Source organism: Schistocerca serialis, chromosome 1, assembly GCF_023864345.2.
Source record: "Schistocerca serialis cubense isolate TAMUIC-IGC-003099 chromosome 1, iqSchSeri2.2, whole genome shotgun sequence".
NCBI classification, from domain to species: Eukaryota; Metazoa; Arthropoda; class Insecta; order Orthoptera; family Acrididae; genus Schistocerca; species Schistocerca serialis.
This window is the reverse complement of record NC_064638.1, coordinates 654,379,250-654,397,622: the sequence shown is the minus strand read 5'-3', so window position 1 is coordinate 654,397,622 and position 18,373 is coordinate 654,379,250. Positions and strand designations below refer to the sequence as shown.

The window sequence follows — 18,373 nt, the reverse complement described above, 5'->3', positions numbered from 1 at the left end:
GGGTTATAAATACAAAATCAAACAGGGGTAATACAGGAGTGGGAATAATAATTAATAAAAAATAGGAGTGCGGGTAAGCTACTACAAACAACATAGTGAACGCATTATTGTGGCCAAGATAGACACGAAGCCCACGCCTACCACAGTAGTACAATTTTATATGCCAACTAGCTCCGCAGATGACGAAGAGATTGATGAAATGCATGATGAGATAAAAGAAATTATTCAGATAGTGAAGGGAGTCGAAAAATTAATAGTCATGGGTGGCTGAAATTCGATAGTAGGAAAAGTAAGAGAAGAAAACGTAGTAGGTGAATATGGAACGGGGGTAAGAAATGAAAGAGGAAGCCGCCTGGTAGAATTTTGCACAGAGCACAACTTAATCATAGCTAACACTTGGTTCAAGAATCATAAAAGAAGGCTGTATAGATGGAAGAGTCCTTGAGATACTCGAAGGTTTAAGACAGATTACACAATGGTAAGACAGAGATTTAGGAACCAGATTTTAAATTGTAAGACATTTCCAGGGGCAGATGTGGACTCTTACCACAATGTATTGGTTATGAACTGTAGATTAAAACTGAAGAAACTGCAAAAAGGTGGGAACTTAAGAAGATGGGATCTGGATAAACTCACAGGACCATGGGTTGTGGAGAGTTTCAGGGAGAACATTAGGGAACGATTGACAGTAATGGGGGAAAGAAATACAGTAGAAGAAGAATGGGTAGCTTTGACGGATGAAATAGTAAAGGCAGCAGAAGATCAATTAGGTAAAAAGACGAGGGCTAGTAGAAATCCTTGGGTAACAGAAGAAATATTGAATTTAATTGATGAAAGGAGAAAATGCAGCAAATGAAGCAGGCAGAAAGGAATACAAACGTCTCAAAAATGAGACCGACAGGAAGTGCAAAATGGCTAAGCAGAGATGGCTAGAGGACAAATGTAAGGATGTAGAGGCATATCTCACTAGGGGTAAGATAGGTACTGCCTACAGGAAAATTAAAGAGACTTTTGGAGAAAAGAGAACCACTTATATGAATATCAACAGCTCCGATGGAAACCCAGTTCTAAGCAAAGAAGAGAACGCAGAAAGGTGGAAGGAATATACAGGGTGTTACAAAAAGGTACGGCCAAACTTTCAGGAAACATTCCTCACACACAAATAAAGAAAAGATGCTATGTGGACATGTGTCCGGAATCGCTTAATTTCCATGTTAGATCTCATTTTAGTTTCGTCAGTATGTACTGTACTTCCTCGATTCCATGGCCTCCACGCTCTCCTGACCCCAACCCTCTTGACTTTCATTTATGGGGGCATTTGAAAGTTCTTGTCTACGCAACCCCGGTACCAAATGTAGAGACTCTTCGTGCTCGTATTGTGGACGGCTGTGATACAATACGCCATTCTCCAGGTCTGCATCAGCGCATCAGGGATTCCGTGCGACGGGGGGTGGATGCATGTATCCTCGCTAACGGAGGACGTTTTGAACATTTCCTGTAACAAAGTGTTTGAAGTCACGCTGGTACGTTCTGTTTCTGTGTGTTTCCATTCCATGATTAATGTGATCTGAAGAGAAGTAATAAAATGAGCTCTAACATGGAAAGTAAGCGTTTCCGGACACATGTCCACATAACATTTTTTCTTTCTTTGTGTGTGAGGAATTTTTCCTGAATGTTTGGCGTACCTTTTTTTAACACCCTGTATAGAGAGTGTGTACAAGGGTGATGTACTTGACCACAATACTATGCAAAAGGAAGAGGATGTAGATGAAGATAAAATGGGAGATATGATACTGCGTGAAAAGTTTGACACAGCACTGAAAGACCTAAGTTGAAACAAGGCCCCGGGAGTAGACTACATTCCATTACAACTACTGATAGCCTTGGGAGAGCCAGCCCTGACAAAGTTCTATCATCTAGTGAGCAAGATTTATGAGACAGGCGAAATACCCTCAGACTTCAAGAAGAATATAATAATTCCAATCCCAAAGAAAGCAGACGTTGACAGGTGTGAAATTACCGAACTATCAGTTTAATAAGCCACGGATGCAAAATACTAACTGGAATTGTTTACAGACGAATAGAACTGGTAGAAGCCGACCTCGGGGAAGATCAGTTTGGATTCCGTAGAAATGTTGGAACACGTGAGGCAATACTGACCCTACGACTTATCTTAGAAAATAGATTAAGAAAAGGCAAACTCACGTTTCTAGCATTTGTGTTCTTAGAGAAAGCTTTTGACAATGTTGACTGGAATACGCACTTTCAAATTCTGAAGGTGGCAGGGGTAAAATTCAGGGAGCGAAAGGCTATTTACAATTTGTACAGAAACCAGACGGCAGTCGAGGGGCATGAAAGGGAAGCAGTGGTTGGCAAGGGAGTGAGACAGGGTTGTAGCCTCTCCCTGACGTTGTTCAATCTGTATATTGAGCAAGCAGTAAAGGAAACAAAAGAAAAATTCGGAGTAGGTATTAAAATCCATGGAGAAGAATTAAAAACTTTAAGGTTCGCCGATGACATTGTAATTCTGTCAGAGACAGCAAAGGACTTGGAAGAGCAGTTGAACGGAATGGATAGTGTCTGGAAAGGAGGATATAAGATGAACATCAACAAAAGCAAAACGAGGATAATGGAATGTAGTCGAATTAAGTCGGGTGATGCTGAGGGAATTAGATTAGTAAATGAGACACTTAAAGTAGTAAATAACTTTTGCTATTTGGAGAGCAAAATAACTGATGATGGTCGAAGTAGAGAGGATATAAAATGTAGACTGGCAATGACAAGGAAAGTGTTTCTGAAGAAGAGAAATTTGTTAACACCGAGTATAGATTTAAGTGTCAGGAAGTCGTTTCTGAAAGTATTTGTATGGAGTGTAGCCATGCATGGAAGTGAAACGTGGACGATAAATAGTTTGGACAAGAAGAGAATAGAAGCTTTCGAAATGTGTTGCTACAGAAGAATGCTGAAGACTAGATGGGTAGATCACATAACTAATGAGGAGGTATTGAATAGAATTAGGGAGACGAGGAATTTATGGGACACCTTGACTAGAAGAAGGGATCGGTTGCTGGGACATGTTCTGAGGCATCAAGAGATTGCCAATTTAGTACTAGAGGGCAGCGTGGAGGGTAAAAATCGTAGAGGGAGACCGAGAGATGAATACACTAAGCAGATTCAGAAGGATGTAAGTTGCAGTAGGTACTGGGAGATGAAGAAGCTTGCACAGGATAGAGTAGCATGGAGAGCTGCATCAAACCAGTCTCTGGACTGAAGACCACAACAACAACAACAATATTTAGACTGATCAGTGCATTATGTCGTATGATCTCAATATTTCTCTAATAATCTTCCCTTCAAGAAATGTGCAGAATGCTGGTGGCTGAGGTGTGTCGCGTGCAGCGAGTACCTCACCTGGCAGGAGTCCTTGCCGCCCTCGTATGCGCCTGCGCAGAGGTGTGTGTCGAGGATGGGCTGCGAGAAGAGTGGCTCGCAACGCTGGTGAGGCCACACGGGGATTCCCACCTGCCGGAGCACCGGGCTGCCGGGGCCGCCGAACTGGATGGAGCCCCAGCCTGCGCAAAAAAATAAAAGTTGTGCACTGTAGGAATGTTTGCGAGGGGCGAGTCGGGGTCTAGGGAAACAGTCCTACCGTCCCGCGGTTGCCAATGATACAGTTAAATACTGCCCCACTAATTGACTTCATTGTCAGCCTTGCTGTTCGTGTTTCGTTGTTCGCATTCAATCAACAAGGGATGTTGGCCACTGGCGGACACACAATTCATAGGAATCCTATTAACATATTACAATAAAACTGTTTCATGGTGAAAATATACATTAATATTAAAATTCACGAAAATAAAAAAATAAGTATTTTTCAACATCATTGATTATATTTTAATAAGTATTTAAAATGATACTGTAGTGCCCCCAGAATTTTACCGAAGTCTGGAAACACTTGTGTTCCAGCCGTTTCGAAAACGCGTTATTTTAAAGCAGGGCGTAAGTATGAGCATGGGATACTGCACCCATTTATCGTTTGTGCAGGAGGAACCGGAAGGGAGATAATTCGTCGGCGCTGGCAAGTGTTCAACGCGACCTGCCAAGAATAAGCAAATACGGCCCGGAAGCTCCGTGGCCGGCTGCAAAGAGTAATGTAGCATTGTATTGTTAAAAAAACAAAGGGAGAGACTCGAAATACTGACTGTTTATTAGACGTTGTACTGATGTTGAGAGTACGTGGACTGGACGTGGATAGTCAGCCACGATAAAAGCTTATGTATTAATTGTGTTCAAAAATGTGTAATTAACTGATTCTGGGTGCCCGGTAATATGTGGGCTTACGTCATAAAGTTTAGTTGTTTTTTTGTACAAAGTGGAAATAAATAAGTTCTGGTGCATTTGAATGATATTCCAAGAGTAGCGTATTTTTTAAATAAGAAGAGAGAGCGAGAGAGTGAAAATTTCCTCTTCCTAGCAGTGAAATCTTCGGAGAAGCGTCCGGTGCTAGCAGAAGACATCGGCACTGCAAGAAAGCAGAACCAGCATTCTTCAACAAGTAAGTCCACGAAAACGCTTAAGCTGTGTAGAGAGAGCTTAACATTACACCGGGCCACCGCAATATGTTTGTACTGTTTCCAACACAGAACTCAATGTATGAAGCACAAAACACTGGGAGTTTGAATACAAAAAGAAAATTAAAGAGAACAGTAATATCATTGTTGTTATAGAACTTTAAAATAACAGTTGAATGCTCTCTGTGAAACGTTGTGCTCTTTGAAAGCTGGTAGATATGGCGGACCGTAAGGCAATTTCGGGATGCTGCTTCGTGGAACCCCAAAACAATTAATGGCCTAGAGTTTTCGGGATGTGCCAGATTCAAGTGTTCCGCTAAATCATTAGCTAATTTTAAAAGTTCATTTTCTTTAGGGGCAAAAGTCTAAATGTTTAAGGTGTTTGATTAGCTCATCTTTCAATTGATTAATGAAAAGTTTCTAAATGTGCGTAAGGGAGGTATCATTTGTGTACCATTCCCTCTTCCGAAAATAGCATCGTTAACCTAATGAGCTCTTACGCAGGGAAAAGTGACCTGCTGCTTCTCTGATGTTAAGGTTTCCAGCTAATATGCCATCGATAGCTTTTTTCATTGTCTCCACATCTCATTTCGTTTTCAGCTGCCATTATGACACTATTCCTCTCAATATGCACGCAATATTAATTTTCTGCCCAGGATTGGGTTAAAACGTAGTCTGACACAGAGGCCAATACAATAGGCTTAAAAAGACTTACTCTTATTCAAATACTGGTAAGTATTTTTAACAAAAGAACGCATCTTATTCTTAATTCATGCACACTTTAATCAATAATTTGATAGTTTCGTGAGACTTATCAGAAGGTGCTCTAAAATTCTTATAAGATAATTTGCATAGGACCAGTAATAATGTATATTCCTTTAACAACGGATTTCTCGGCACTAATAGGAACAACATGAAAGGGGCGTAAAACACAACACACAAGCGCGTTTTGTTAAAAGTTTAGGACAGTCAGCTGCTGCTCTCTAGCACAACAGCCACGCAACGTAGACGCAATTCGACTAACAATAATGCTTTTAGAATCATAGGTTTTGCTTCAGACTGTATCATAGAGCACACTGGTCCGGCTGCTGAGCACACTGGTCTGGCTGCTGCGTTCCTGTCACACGAATTCTTTGCAGATGCAGACATTAGTGGCTATACTATAGCAGTTTTTTTTCGAATGCCCCTTAATTTATCATTAATATCTTTCCAGCCTCAACGATTCATGGGCTTACTAAAGTGTGATATGAGTATTTCCCACCTCCCTGCAGCACCGTTTATCTTGGCCACCCGAGATTTCTTACTTAAAAAAATGAAAATTTGCTTTCCACACAAACTAAGCTGCAATGTAGCCGTCTCTCCTGTGTAATTCATCTCTGATCAGTATGGCTCTGTCGTACAGGCCTAAAAAGTCTACGCCAAAGTGTATGGTGCAGGTATTCCATTCTGCTCCAACATGGAGATCGACGGTCACTGCTGGGAGCAATGTTACAGATTGCGAGTTTCGTCGAAATGCCACAAGCAAGACTGGTTGTTTTTACCTTCGCTGCCAACAGTTGGAAAGAACCAAGTATGATATCAGAACATGGACAGCAGACATCGTTTATTCGGATGTGGACATTAATAATAATTTGTTTCACCTAATTCCCTCAATTCCTGCTCTCCCCTTACACTGCTTCCCTTGTGCAACGTACCTGGTCTTCCCACTAACAAGCCACTAACAGTCAAGTAGACGGGCAAGCTGCGGACGAGCCTTTTCTGCAGGGGAAACAGCATCCGTGGGAGTAGATATATTTGCGATACTCGGGTACCTCAAGGACGTTTTTCGGAATAGCTCGCCCAGTACACCTACTTTCAACACTTTATCGAGTTGTTCGACTGACGTAAAAACAACTTAACATGTGCACGAACTTTAGACAATTCATTCCAAATTAGAAAATATCATTCGCAATGGTATTCCATAACAGTTAAAGTCAAGGAACGTACATCCCAAGCTTCTAAATGAGGAGACTTACTTACATTCACTCGGAGCTAAAATAAAACGTCTACAACAGTAGATAAAAAATAAAAATGAAGCTAACTTCAGTTGCACAGGACGTCCGGATTGTGAATTGTTCGTCGAAAATTAATCAACCGTCAGATCTTTGAAGATTGTAAGGATATTTGATGTCGCACAGCTTGCAGATATTTGTCAAACACATGTTTTCCACGTTAAGTAGAGCGAAATGGAACGTCGTGTATGTATCTACCCACATACTGTAATTGAAAAACTGATTGTGCCTGATAATGCTGATGATTAGTTACATCAGAAACTGGTAGAAACAATAAATTTCATATCAGCCAACTGTGTCATAATATAATTTTCGATTACAAAAATTTATAGTGCCAATCACATAAATAAATACTGGATTTGAGAGAAAATAGTTTTACGAAGCGATATACTACTACTGTGACCAATAGAACACAGAAATATAGGTCACAAGTATCGATTTACTACGAAATACTTTACAAGCTTAACTCGTAAACTATCAAAATTTCTCAAAAAGTTTGGAGTCTCGATTAAAAAAAAAAAAAAAAGAATACTCTTAAGACAGTGACTCTACATCAGTGATCATCAAACTGCAGCCCGCCGGCAGCATGCGGTCCAAATCAAGCGTTGGTTCTCAGCCGTATTTTATAGTTCAGTTAGTGTGCTTCCAGCAACTAACAGTAGAATATAACAACATCAACTAACGCTGAGAGCTTCTGAGAAGTGTATTTTTCTTGCTCAGCAACAAACAAAAATACTTGCAGAGACAATAATAGTCTGAGATGTGCTTAATTTCAATTGATGTTGATGAACTGGGCCGTGCGCTGAATGAAGTTTGCCGCTCACCTCAGGGACAGTGTGATATGTAGCGCGACCACAGCGGAACTGACAGAAATAAGGGAGGGAATATCTCATTATTTGTCTTACAATGCTGACAACTCAGCAACGTGCGCAACTAGCGCCAGTCAGCCACTATGATACAAACGTAAAATGGAAGTAACATGAATTCGTGAATGTGTATTGTAGAGACAGTCCTCTTGAAATGTGGTATACCCTTTTAGTAAATTATATGAAACCAAATTAAGGCTATATAATACAATACGATGAGTAAAAGAAAAATGACATTCAAATCAAAACATTTATTAATTAATATAACATATAAATTTATGTAGGTTACCAATTAGTAGCGAGATCTGTAGGGGAATGTATGGGATCTGCATCAGACAGGAGTGATGGGGGACAAAGAAGGAGTTCAAAGAAGAAAAGCTCGTTTTGTATTATCTCGAAATATGGAAGAGAGTGCCACAAATATGGTGCACTGAATGGGGTAGCAGTCATTAAAACAAATGAGTTTTTCGTTGCGGCGGTACCTCCTCATGAAATTTCAGTCGCCAACTTCCTCCTCAGAGTGCAAAATATTTTGTTGACGCCCACCTACATAATAAAATAAAAGAAATCAGAGCTCGCGCGGAAATACCTAAGTGTTTGTTTTTCACGCGCGCTGTTCAAGAGTGGAACGGTGAATGAGTAGCTTGAAGGCGTTTCGATGAACCCCTTGCCAGGTACTTAATTGTGAATTGCAGAGTAATCATGTTGATGTGGCTGTAAACTGGCCAGAATGGCAAAAATGGCCATTGCATATTTTTATATCATCAACAGCACTGCTGTTTGCCACGAAGTTCTCAGACTGCTTCTAAGAAGCATTGCTATTGTTGTCAACGAACTGACAGAGAAAGAGTTTTCCGTTAGTTTTTTAGTAAAAAACGTTTTGTTTTTGGGTCGACTGGTGTAAGATAAGTTACCTACACTGAAAAGCCAAAGAAACTGGCACATCTTACTAATATCTTGTAGGTCCCCGCGATCACGCAGAAATGCCGCAACACGATGTAGCGTGCACTCGATTAATGTCTTAATTAGTGCAGGAGGGGACTGAGACCATGAATTTTGCAGTGCTGCCCATAAATCCGTAAAAGTACGAGGGGCTGTGGATCTCTTCTGAACAGAACGAACAGAACGTTGCGAGGCATCCCAGATATGCTCAATAATGTTCATGTCTGAGGAGTTTGGTGACCATCGGAAGTTTTTAAACACTGAAGAGTGTTCCTGGAGCCACTCTCTAGCAATTCTGGACGTGTGAGGTCTCGCATTGTCCTGCTGAAATTGCCGTAGTCCATCTGAATGCACAATGGACATGAATGGATGCAGGTGATCAGAAAGGATGCTTTCATAAGTGTCACCTGTCAGAGTCGCAGCTAGACGTATCAGGGATCCCATATAACTCCAACTGCACACGCCCCACACCATTACGCAGCTTCCACCAGCTTGAAGAAACCCCTGCTAAATGCAGGGTCCATGGATTCATGAGGTTGTCTCCATACTCGTACACGTCTATCCCCTCGTTGCAATTTGAAACGAGACTCGTCCGACCAGGAAACATGTTTCTGGTCATCAACAGTCCAATGTCAGTGTTGACGGGTCCAGGCGAGGCGTAAAGCTTTGTGTCGTGCAGTCATCAAGGCTACACGAGTGGGGCTTCGGCTTCGAAAGCCCATATCGACGATGTTTCGTTGAATAGTTCGCAATCTGCCACATGTTGATGGCCCAACATTGAAATCTGCAGCAGTTTGTGGAAGGGTTGCATTTCTGTCACGTTGAACGATTCTCTTCAGTCGTCGTTGTCCCGTTCTTGCAGGATCTTTTTCGGTCGCAGCGATGTCGGAGATTTGATGTTTTACCGGGTTTCTGATATTCACGGGACACTCGTGAAATGGTCATACGGGAAAATCCCCACTTGATCGTTACCTCTTAGATGCTGTGTCCTATCGCTCGTGCGCCGACTATTACACCACTTTCAAACTCACTTAAATCCTGATAACCTGCCATTGTAGCAGCAGTAACCGATCTAACAAAATGCGCTAGACACTTGTCTTACGTACATAAGCGTTGCCGACCGCAGCGCCGTATTCTGCCAGTATCTGAATAAGCAAGCCTATACCAGTTTCTTTCGCACTTCAGTGTATATTATTCTTGTTATCTCACTTGTATGAAGGGTAATAAATTTTTACAATATCAATGTTTCAACAACGTCTTTTTCTGCTTGATAATTCCTTCTTTGCATCAGTAATACCAACATGGCGTCCAGTCTGGAAAGGAGGACACACTAATGGTCAGGAAAAGTGGCCAAAGTGTTTACCCCAGTAAAAGTTAGTTACTTCCAAAAAACACACATAATGCAAGATATAAAATTGAGTTCTAAATCCTTTGTATTCAAAGTTACCATCCATTACTCTACCCCCTTGTGACAATTTTGAATTAATTCACCTGTATTATTTGAACCCGTCTCTAATCTATTATACAAATACAGAAGTCCAATTGAAAATTGTCTGTTTCAGCCGTTCGGTATTCTTTCAGATACTACGGTCTACAGATGCTTAGAAAATGCGCGGGAAATCAGAAAAACAAACATAGGATCCGCTTGGCTGTGGAAAATTGGCCACTATGTAAGCCTTCAGAGAAATGCACGTTTTAGTCTCTATCAGTAACAATGATTTGGTGAAAATAGAATTTCTCTTTGAGTGGTCGCTTGCCCCCTCCTCTTATCCGCTTCCTCCAATGCTATTCGAGGAGTCGCCATACGTTGTCAATATTGGCTCTTAAGCAAGAAAGTTTGACGGCCACTGCTCTACATAGTCTTCCCCAACTTGAGAACAGCGCACATAACGTTCATACGATCATGTGTAACTGCCTTCTTTGATATGTTTTTCATCTCGTGCGTCACATCGACTTGAATGTCGGTTATTTTGGCAAAGCGTTGACCCTTCCCGTGAATTTTTACATTTTGTTGTTTTGTGGGAGGTTCGTTTTGATAACACCCAAGCCTTGTCACCCGTGATGGTTTTTTTCCAGAATAAAATTTTCCGCGTTTTGAATTTCAATCAAGGCGTGATAGTCGTTCGATCATCGTTGTTTTTGTTCGGGAGAAAGAAGTGCGGTAGAAAAGTTCACACACTCTTCTATGTTTTAAAAAGTTCTGAAAAATATCTCGAAAATTTGATTTAGAGATGTTGCTCATGGTGATTTCTGACACAACGTTGACACACCACGACAGCAAGCCGACTTCGGCCTGCTCACAACCGACTAGTCGAAAATCACCTGTTATTTGAAATTATTGGTTCAAGTTGCCACCGTAGCTACTGCGCTGATGTCGCTTGCACACCAGGAATAAAATCAGTCTCGAAACTTTTAGGACGAACAGTATACAGGGTGTTACAAAAAGGTACGGCCAAACTTTCAGGAAACATTCCTCACACACAAATAAAGAAAAGATGTTATGAGGACATGTGTCCGGAAACGCTTAATTTCCATGTTAGAGCTCCTTTTAGTTTCTTCCACCTACGCTCAATGGAGCACGTTATCATGATTTCATACGGGATACTCCACCTGTGCTGCTAGAACATGTGCCTTTACAAGTACGACACAACATGTGGTTCATGCACGATGGAGCTCCTGCACATTTCAGTCGAAGTGTTCGTACGCTTCTCAACAACAGATTCGATGACCGATGGATTGGTAGAGGCGGACCAATTCCATGGCCTCCACGCTCTCCTGACCTCAACCCTCTTGACTTTCATTTATGGGGGCATTTGAAATCTCTTGTCTACGCAACCCCGGTACCAAATGTAGAGACTCTTCGTGCTCGTATTGTGGACGGCTGTGATACAATACGCCATTCTCCAGAGCTGCATCAGCGCATCAGGGATTCCACGCGACGGAGGGTGGATGCATGTATCCTCGCTAACGGAGGACATTTTGAACATTTCCTGTGACAAAGTGTTTGAAGTCACGCTGGTACGTTCTGTTTCTGTGTGTTTCCATTCTACGATTAATGTGATTTGAAGAGAAGTAATAAAATGAGCTCTAACATGGAAAGTAAGCGTTTCCGGACACATGTCCACATTATATATTTTCTTTCTTTGTGTGTGAGGAATGTTTCCTGAAAGTTTGGCCGTACCTTTTTGTAACACCCTGTATATATAATCACTGAATGGCTAGGGAGAAATGGTTTCCTGACAGAAGATACTACAATCAAAATTTATGGGATGATGTAATCTAAGATAACACGGGCATCAACTAACGGCAAAGTACCCAGAGAAGCTGGAGTGTTCCATCAGTGGTTCACTGAAAAATCTACTGCATGTACTAGCGTCAGTATTTTAGAAGAATATAAATAATGGTGAATCAAACACTGTAATAACCTTGTGTATTAAATCGTATAAGATAGTGCAGATGTATATGTACATAGATAGAGAGAGAGTATTCTTCTAAGTAGTCTACAGTCTTTCGGCGGCATTTACTGCGCTATCTTAAACGATTTAATACAAAAGGTTATTAGAATATTTGTTCCCTCGTTATTTATATTCATCTAAAAATATTGACACTGGTGCATGCAGTAGATTTTTCAGTTCACCACTGGTAGAACACTCCAGCTTCTCTGGATACTTTGCCGTTGACGGCCTTCCTATCTTAGATTACATCATCCTATAAATTTCGATTGTAGTATCTTTTGTCAGATAAGCATTTCTCCCTAGCCGTTATATGTATATATATATATATATATATATATATATATATATATATATATGTATAGATAGATAGATAGATAGAGAGAGAGAGAGAGAGAGAGAGAGAAGAGATGCGCATCTGCCTCACCAGTGACGTAGGCTGTCCTGTTGACGAAGCCCTCGTCGATGGCCGGCAGACAGACGGGCATGACGTAGGAGTTGAAGGCAGCTCTGCGGCGCAGGCGCAGAACCGCGACGTCGTTCTCGTAGGTGGAGCGGTCGTAGCGCGGGTGCATCGTGGCCTCTACGACGCGGAGGTCGACGGCACGGGTCTCGTCGCGCCGGTCCAGGTCGTACTCTCCCAAGCGTACTGTGATGTCGGTCAGTTTATGCCTACGAAAACAGAAACAACCATTACTTTCTCTCTTTCTGAGATTTTCAATTTGTTCAGACTTCAGTGAAGAATATGTTCGTTCTGGAATCTTTGGCCCTCGTTGGTTTACCGAGTTTTCTCATGTTTCGCCAACAAAAGTGGCTAGTATTGTCAGCGATTCACCCTCCACTGCTGGTGGTGAACTGGACTCAAGCCTGTGTCCGTAGATTAAATTCGGTGATTCAGCTTCCCATATCAATGAGTTTTATGAAAGCTGCAACACCTTCAAAAACCAGCCGCAAGATCTTGATATTCTCTCGCTCACAACGTGCAAACTATTGGTCCTACAGAAAAAATAAACAGGATCTTTTCGTAGGAAATTTTATGCGTTAGAGTTTGTACTGGGATACGTTTTCGCCGAATACCACGGTTTTCGATGTAATCAAGAAAAACGCATTTGAATGTCACATTTGGATGTTTTTCTAGAATAATTAGAAAACAATGGCCTCTACCGAAAATGTATACCAGTACAAAATGTAGCTACGTTATATTTCCTACAAAAAGGTCATATTCATTTTTTTCTGTAGGACTAAAAGTTTGCACTTAGCGAACGAGAGGATATGAAAATTTTGTGTGTGGTATTTGAAGGCATTGCAGGTTGCATACAACCCATCTGTAGCGGCAGCTGAATCTCCATGTGTGCACCCATTGCGCCAACATCTGAGGGCTGGTCATTACCATTGTGGTTCTCCCCTTGCTACCTGTAACGGTCGTTCGTTGCAGCCTGACAATTCATGATCCGTTTACCTTGAGACTTTCTTCCTTCTTGTTGAAGCTACTGTCATTTTTGTGAATTTCTATGGCACCCCTGAACAAACGGGCGTGGAAGCACTTCTCCACACCGAGAACCTGCGTATCGGTGAATTTCAATATGTGGCTAGAGTCGCACTGTGCGTTTGCGCCACGGCCGACTCTTCCACTTCCAGAACACAACAGCGTTTACCCTGAGGTGACGGAAATCATGGGGTAGCAATAAGCACGTATACAGCTGGCGATAGCATCGCGTGCGTAAGGTATAGGTAATAAGTGCATTGTGGGGCTGCCATTTGTACTTACGTGATTCATATGAAAAATGTCTCCGACGTAGTTATGGCCGCACATCGGGAATTAACAGACTTTGAAGACGGAACGGTAGTCGGAGCTAGACGCATGGGTCATCCCATTCTGTAAATCGTTAGAGAATTTAGTATTCCGAGATCTCCAGTGTCAAGAGCGTGCCGAGAACGGAGATTACCAAATTCCGGGATTACCTCTCAACACAGACAACGCAGAGGCCAACCACCTTCACCTAACGACCGAGTGCAGCGGCGTTTGCGCGGAGTTGTCAGCGCTGACAGACAATCAACACTGCGTGAAATAACCACAGAAGTCAACGTGTGGCGTACGACGAACGTATCCGTTAGAACAGAGCGGCAAAACCTGACGTTAATGGGCTATGGCAGCAGGCCTTTGCTAACATCACGACATCGCCTGTAGCGCCTCTCCTGGGCTCATGACCGTATCGGTTAGACCCTAGACGACTGGAAAAATGTGGCCTGGTCAGATGAGTCCCGATTTCAGGTGGTAAGAGCCGATGGTAAGGTTCGAGTGTGGCGCAGGTCCCACGAACCCCTACGCAAAGTTGTCAACAAGGCACTGTTCTAGCTGGTGGTAGCTCCGTAATGGCGTGGGTTGTGTTTACAAAGAATGGACTGGGTCCTCTGGCCCAACTGAACTGATCATCGACCCAAAATTGTTATTTTCGGATACCTGGAGACCATTTGCAGCTATTCATGGATTTCGTGTTCCCTAACATGTCATCAGACAACATTTGTTAGCGATTGTTTTGAAGAACATTCTGAACAGTTCGAGCGAACTGTTTGGGCACCCAGTGCGCCCGACATTAATCCCATTGAAATCTTATGGGACGCAATCGAGAGGTCAATTCGTGCACAAAATCTGCACCTGCAACACCTTCGCTATTATGGACGTGTATAGAGGGAGCATGGCTCAGCATTTCTGCAGCGTGCTTCCAACGACTTGTTGAACCCATGCCACATCTAGACGCTGCACTATGCCAAGCAAAACAAGGTCCTACAGGATATTAGGAGATATTCCATGATTTTTGTCATTCCAGTGTGCATTCTATGATTCTGGTATTGGTGGATAATGTGGTCATTAAAACATATACTTTTCCACATGTTCACGTTATGCGGTATATACCAGACACTGCGAGTGGATTTCATTTTTCTTTTCCGATCTGTGTTACTCTCTGACCTTCTTTGTTGATTTATAAATGGTCTCTGCACCGTGTACGCTCAATATAAGGCGCATGTATGGAAGAAAGGCCGAATCGGACATTTCTTCTTCCAATGAAATTGTCAAAAAAATTTCACTGCAATGACATTTCTTTTTAAATCTCTGAGGTATTACAATAAATTGTGATGCAAAATTTAATTTTTATCTGCTGTTGTCATAGACTTTTCATTTTAGCTCCCAGTGATTATTGGTGAGAATCTTGGAATCTATGTTCTTTGATTGGAGTGGAACATAATTGTGAATGATATTTTATGATTCTGAATGAGTTGTCTGTAATTCGTGCACAGCTGAAGTTATTTTAAAATCAGTCGAACAACTCGAAATTGTTAAAAGTAGGTGTGTAGGTCGAACTATCCCCAAAAATATACTTGAGATACCCAAGTATCGCCAAGTATCTAGCTCGCGTCAATAACGTATTAATCATACGTCCTTTCTGGCTCGGGTGGTGATTGAAACTTTGTGTAGGCAACGTCCCTGTATGTTGGTTTTCAGTTCACGCTGTCAGGAGAATACCGTATGACGTGAACATGCACTGAAGTCTGTGTTGAAATGATCGACCGATCTATCAGCACCAGGAACATCGAACATAAGCGGTATTGCAGGTTGGGCAGTGGTGGCGCACGTGGTATGTGACGCCGACCACAAGATAAAGTCTGCCGAAACGCGGGTTCTCATTGTGGAGAAGAGATGCCAAGTCTGTTTCTTCAGAGAGCCATAGAAATTCCAAAACGTGACCATGGTTTCCAACAAGAACGAAGAAATCCTCAAGCTAGATTCCTACGCTGCAGTGAACTGAGTGACAATGGAGAAAAAATAAGACAGATGCATTATCCAATTGATAGCCACTGTTTCGTGTAGTGGTACCCACTTTAATTTGAAATTTCCAGAGGATCCAATCTGTCTTGATCAATACACTGCAAACATGGATGATTTATTGTTCTGTCAGTACACTAATTTGTATAAATCTACACACCCCATTACTAATGTATCTGGTTTGTTTCACTGGACAACATATCTGAAAATGACCATTACTGCCAGAAAAAGGTACCCTACGGATACTTTAATTTGCAGTAATTGACTGACGGTTACATGAACAATATATTTGCATCCTGTATCAGTTTGTTCACACAAGCAATGTCACACTTCATAATATTAGCAATGCGTCGAAGCACTGTTCTTATTATGCATTTTTTGCTTGTTTCCCTTTCAGTGGACACACCTGACAGTAAGTCGAGGCCGCGGTAGGTTGTAATGGCCTGGAACACGCATTATTGTGGGATCGACGACAAACTGCCTTTTTCGGAGCTGATCATTTCAGTATTACTGGGCTGACTTAAACACGTAAGATTGCTATAGAAAAAGACAACTCCCAAAGTCCATTATCCACTATTTATATAATACTGGAATGTTACATACAAACATCAAAAAAAGTTTTGCATCACACCGGTTCCCAGAACTCCTGAAGACAGACGTTGGCTGTGGATATTGTATCATAGACACAGTCACTTTGACTGTTCAGAGATGTCACTAACCCCGCCCAAAGATGTAAACAACCACGCATGAACAGCGCCTATTAGACGGAGGGGCTCCGACAGCCGATGAGTTCCAGTCATTCCACCTGGAGGGAGGCACACGGTTCGTGTTGTCTATAGTTCAACAAGGCCTAGACGGTCAATACAGCGGTTCGATCGCGTCCGCATTGTTACTTTGTGCCAGGAAAGGCTCTCAACAAGGAACGTGTTTAGGCGTCTCGGAGTGAACCAAAGCGATGTTGTGTACCCTTGATGACTGCACGACACAAAGCTTTACACCTCGCCTGGGCCTGTCAACACCGACATTGGACTGTTAATGTCTGGAAACGTGTTGCCCGGTCGGACAAGTCTCGTTTAAATTGTATCGAGCGGATGGAGACAACCTCATGAAGCCATGGACCCTGCATGTCAGCAGGGGACTGTTAAACTTGCTGGAGGCTCTGTAATGATGTGGGGCATGTGTAGTTGGAGTGATATAGGACCCCTGGTACGTCTAGATACTACTCTGACAGGTGACACGTACGTAAGCATCTTCTCTGATCATCTGCATCCATTTATGTCCATTCTGCATTCCGACTGACTTGTGCAGTTCCAGCAGGACAATGCGACACCCCACACGTACAGAATTGCTAGAGAGTGGCTCCAGGAACACTCTTCTGAGTTTAAACATTTTGGCTGGCTACCAAATTTCCCCGGCATTAACATTATTGAGCATGTCTGGGATGCCTTGCAAAGTGCTGTTTGCAAGAGATCTCCACCCCTCGTACTCTTATGGATTTGGGGACAGCTCTGCAGGATTCATAGTGTCAGTTCCCCCCAGCACTATTTCAGACATTAGTCAAGTCCATGCCACATCGTGTTGCCTGACTTCTGCGTGCTCTTGGGGGGTTCCTACACGATGTTATGCAGGTGTACGAGTTTCTTTGGCTTTTCAGTTTAGATACAATTCAGTTTCTTAAATATGTGGCGTCTTGCCTCTGCGTGGGATTAAACGGCAACAAAATTTTAATTAACTCAGTAGCGAGTTCGGATATGAATCAGGCCTTCATAGAAGCTTTAAACCCTCCCTCCCCCTCTGCTTCTAGTACGCAGCGATATATTTCTGCAAGAAATTCATTGGACCATGAAAAAATGGCACAGAATATTTTAGTAAGTGTGTCTTTTCCGGTCATGAAAATTTATATTTCATTGCACTGTTCTTTTCCTACTTATTGCTGTGAACGTTAGTTACTGAGTTGGTTAGGATTTATTGCCTCTACTATTTACGACAGAAGGATAGATAGAATGAAAGAGATACAAGAGAATTAAAGAAATGTACTGTATCTGTTGGTATGTTAGAATAATTTCTACCAAGTAAGATTGATTCGATGCTAGTAGCCTGCGTTTTGCTGTTTGATGCATGTGCAAATGTAGTTTCGCGCACATTTAAGTTGCGATTTGAGAGACGAGAAGCTGCCATTCGACTGAGACCTTACTATACAGTTCTGTTTCTAACATGAAATTCGTAATATTCTTCACACTTTAAGCCTCAGTTGTTAGCAGTGATGAGGAAGAAATTGGCGTTCAGCTGTTCATATCAATAGAGATTCTCAATAAATGCTTAGTAGACGTTATGGACACCGTAGTAAAGTGTAAGAGCGACCTTGGCGTCCAGCTGACCGGTGACAGCTTTCACCCGGACTACTTTGTCGTCTGGAGGCCAACTGAGCATCAAGCTGTACAGATATGCACCAGCCGCTAAGGTGTCTCATGTGGTTATGAGAGCAAAGAAATTTGGATAGTCCGATTTCATGAATGCTGAAGTTAATTACCTGCGATCGGAGGACACATCAGGTTTTCAGGACGCTGTGACAGCCAGGTGAGCCGGCCGAAGTGACCGAGCGATTCTAGGCGCTTCAGTCTGGAACCGCGCGACCGCTACGGTCGCAAGTTTGAATCCTGCCTCGGGC

The 18,373-nt window shown here is 42.3% G+C and overlaps 1 protein-coding gene across 1 annotated transcript in view; it reads right to left on the bottom strand.

Moving 5' to 3' along the window:
* LOC126479301 (proclotting enzyme-like) overlaps positions 1-18,373 on the bottom strand; it is an 86,000-nt gene that overhangs the window by 24,705 nt on the left and 42,922 nt on the right. The window contains exons 6-7 of the mRNA XM_050103773.1: positions 12,310-12,554; positions 3,412-3,572 (exon numbers count right to left, since the gene is read on the bottom strand). Of these exons, the coding sequence (XP_049959730.1) occupies positions 3,412-3,572; positions 12,310-12,554 (406 nt within the window). The remainder of the gene's footprint in view (positions 1-3,411; positions 3,573-12,309; positions 12,555-18,373) is intronic.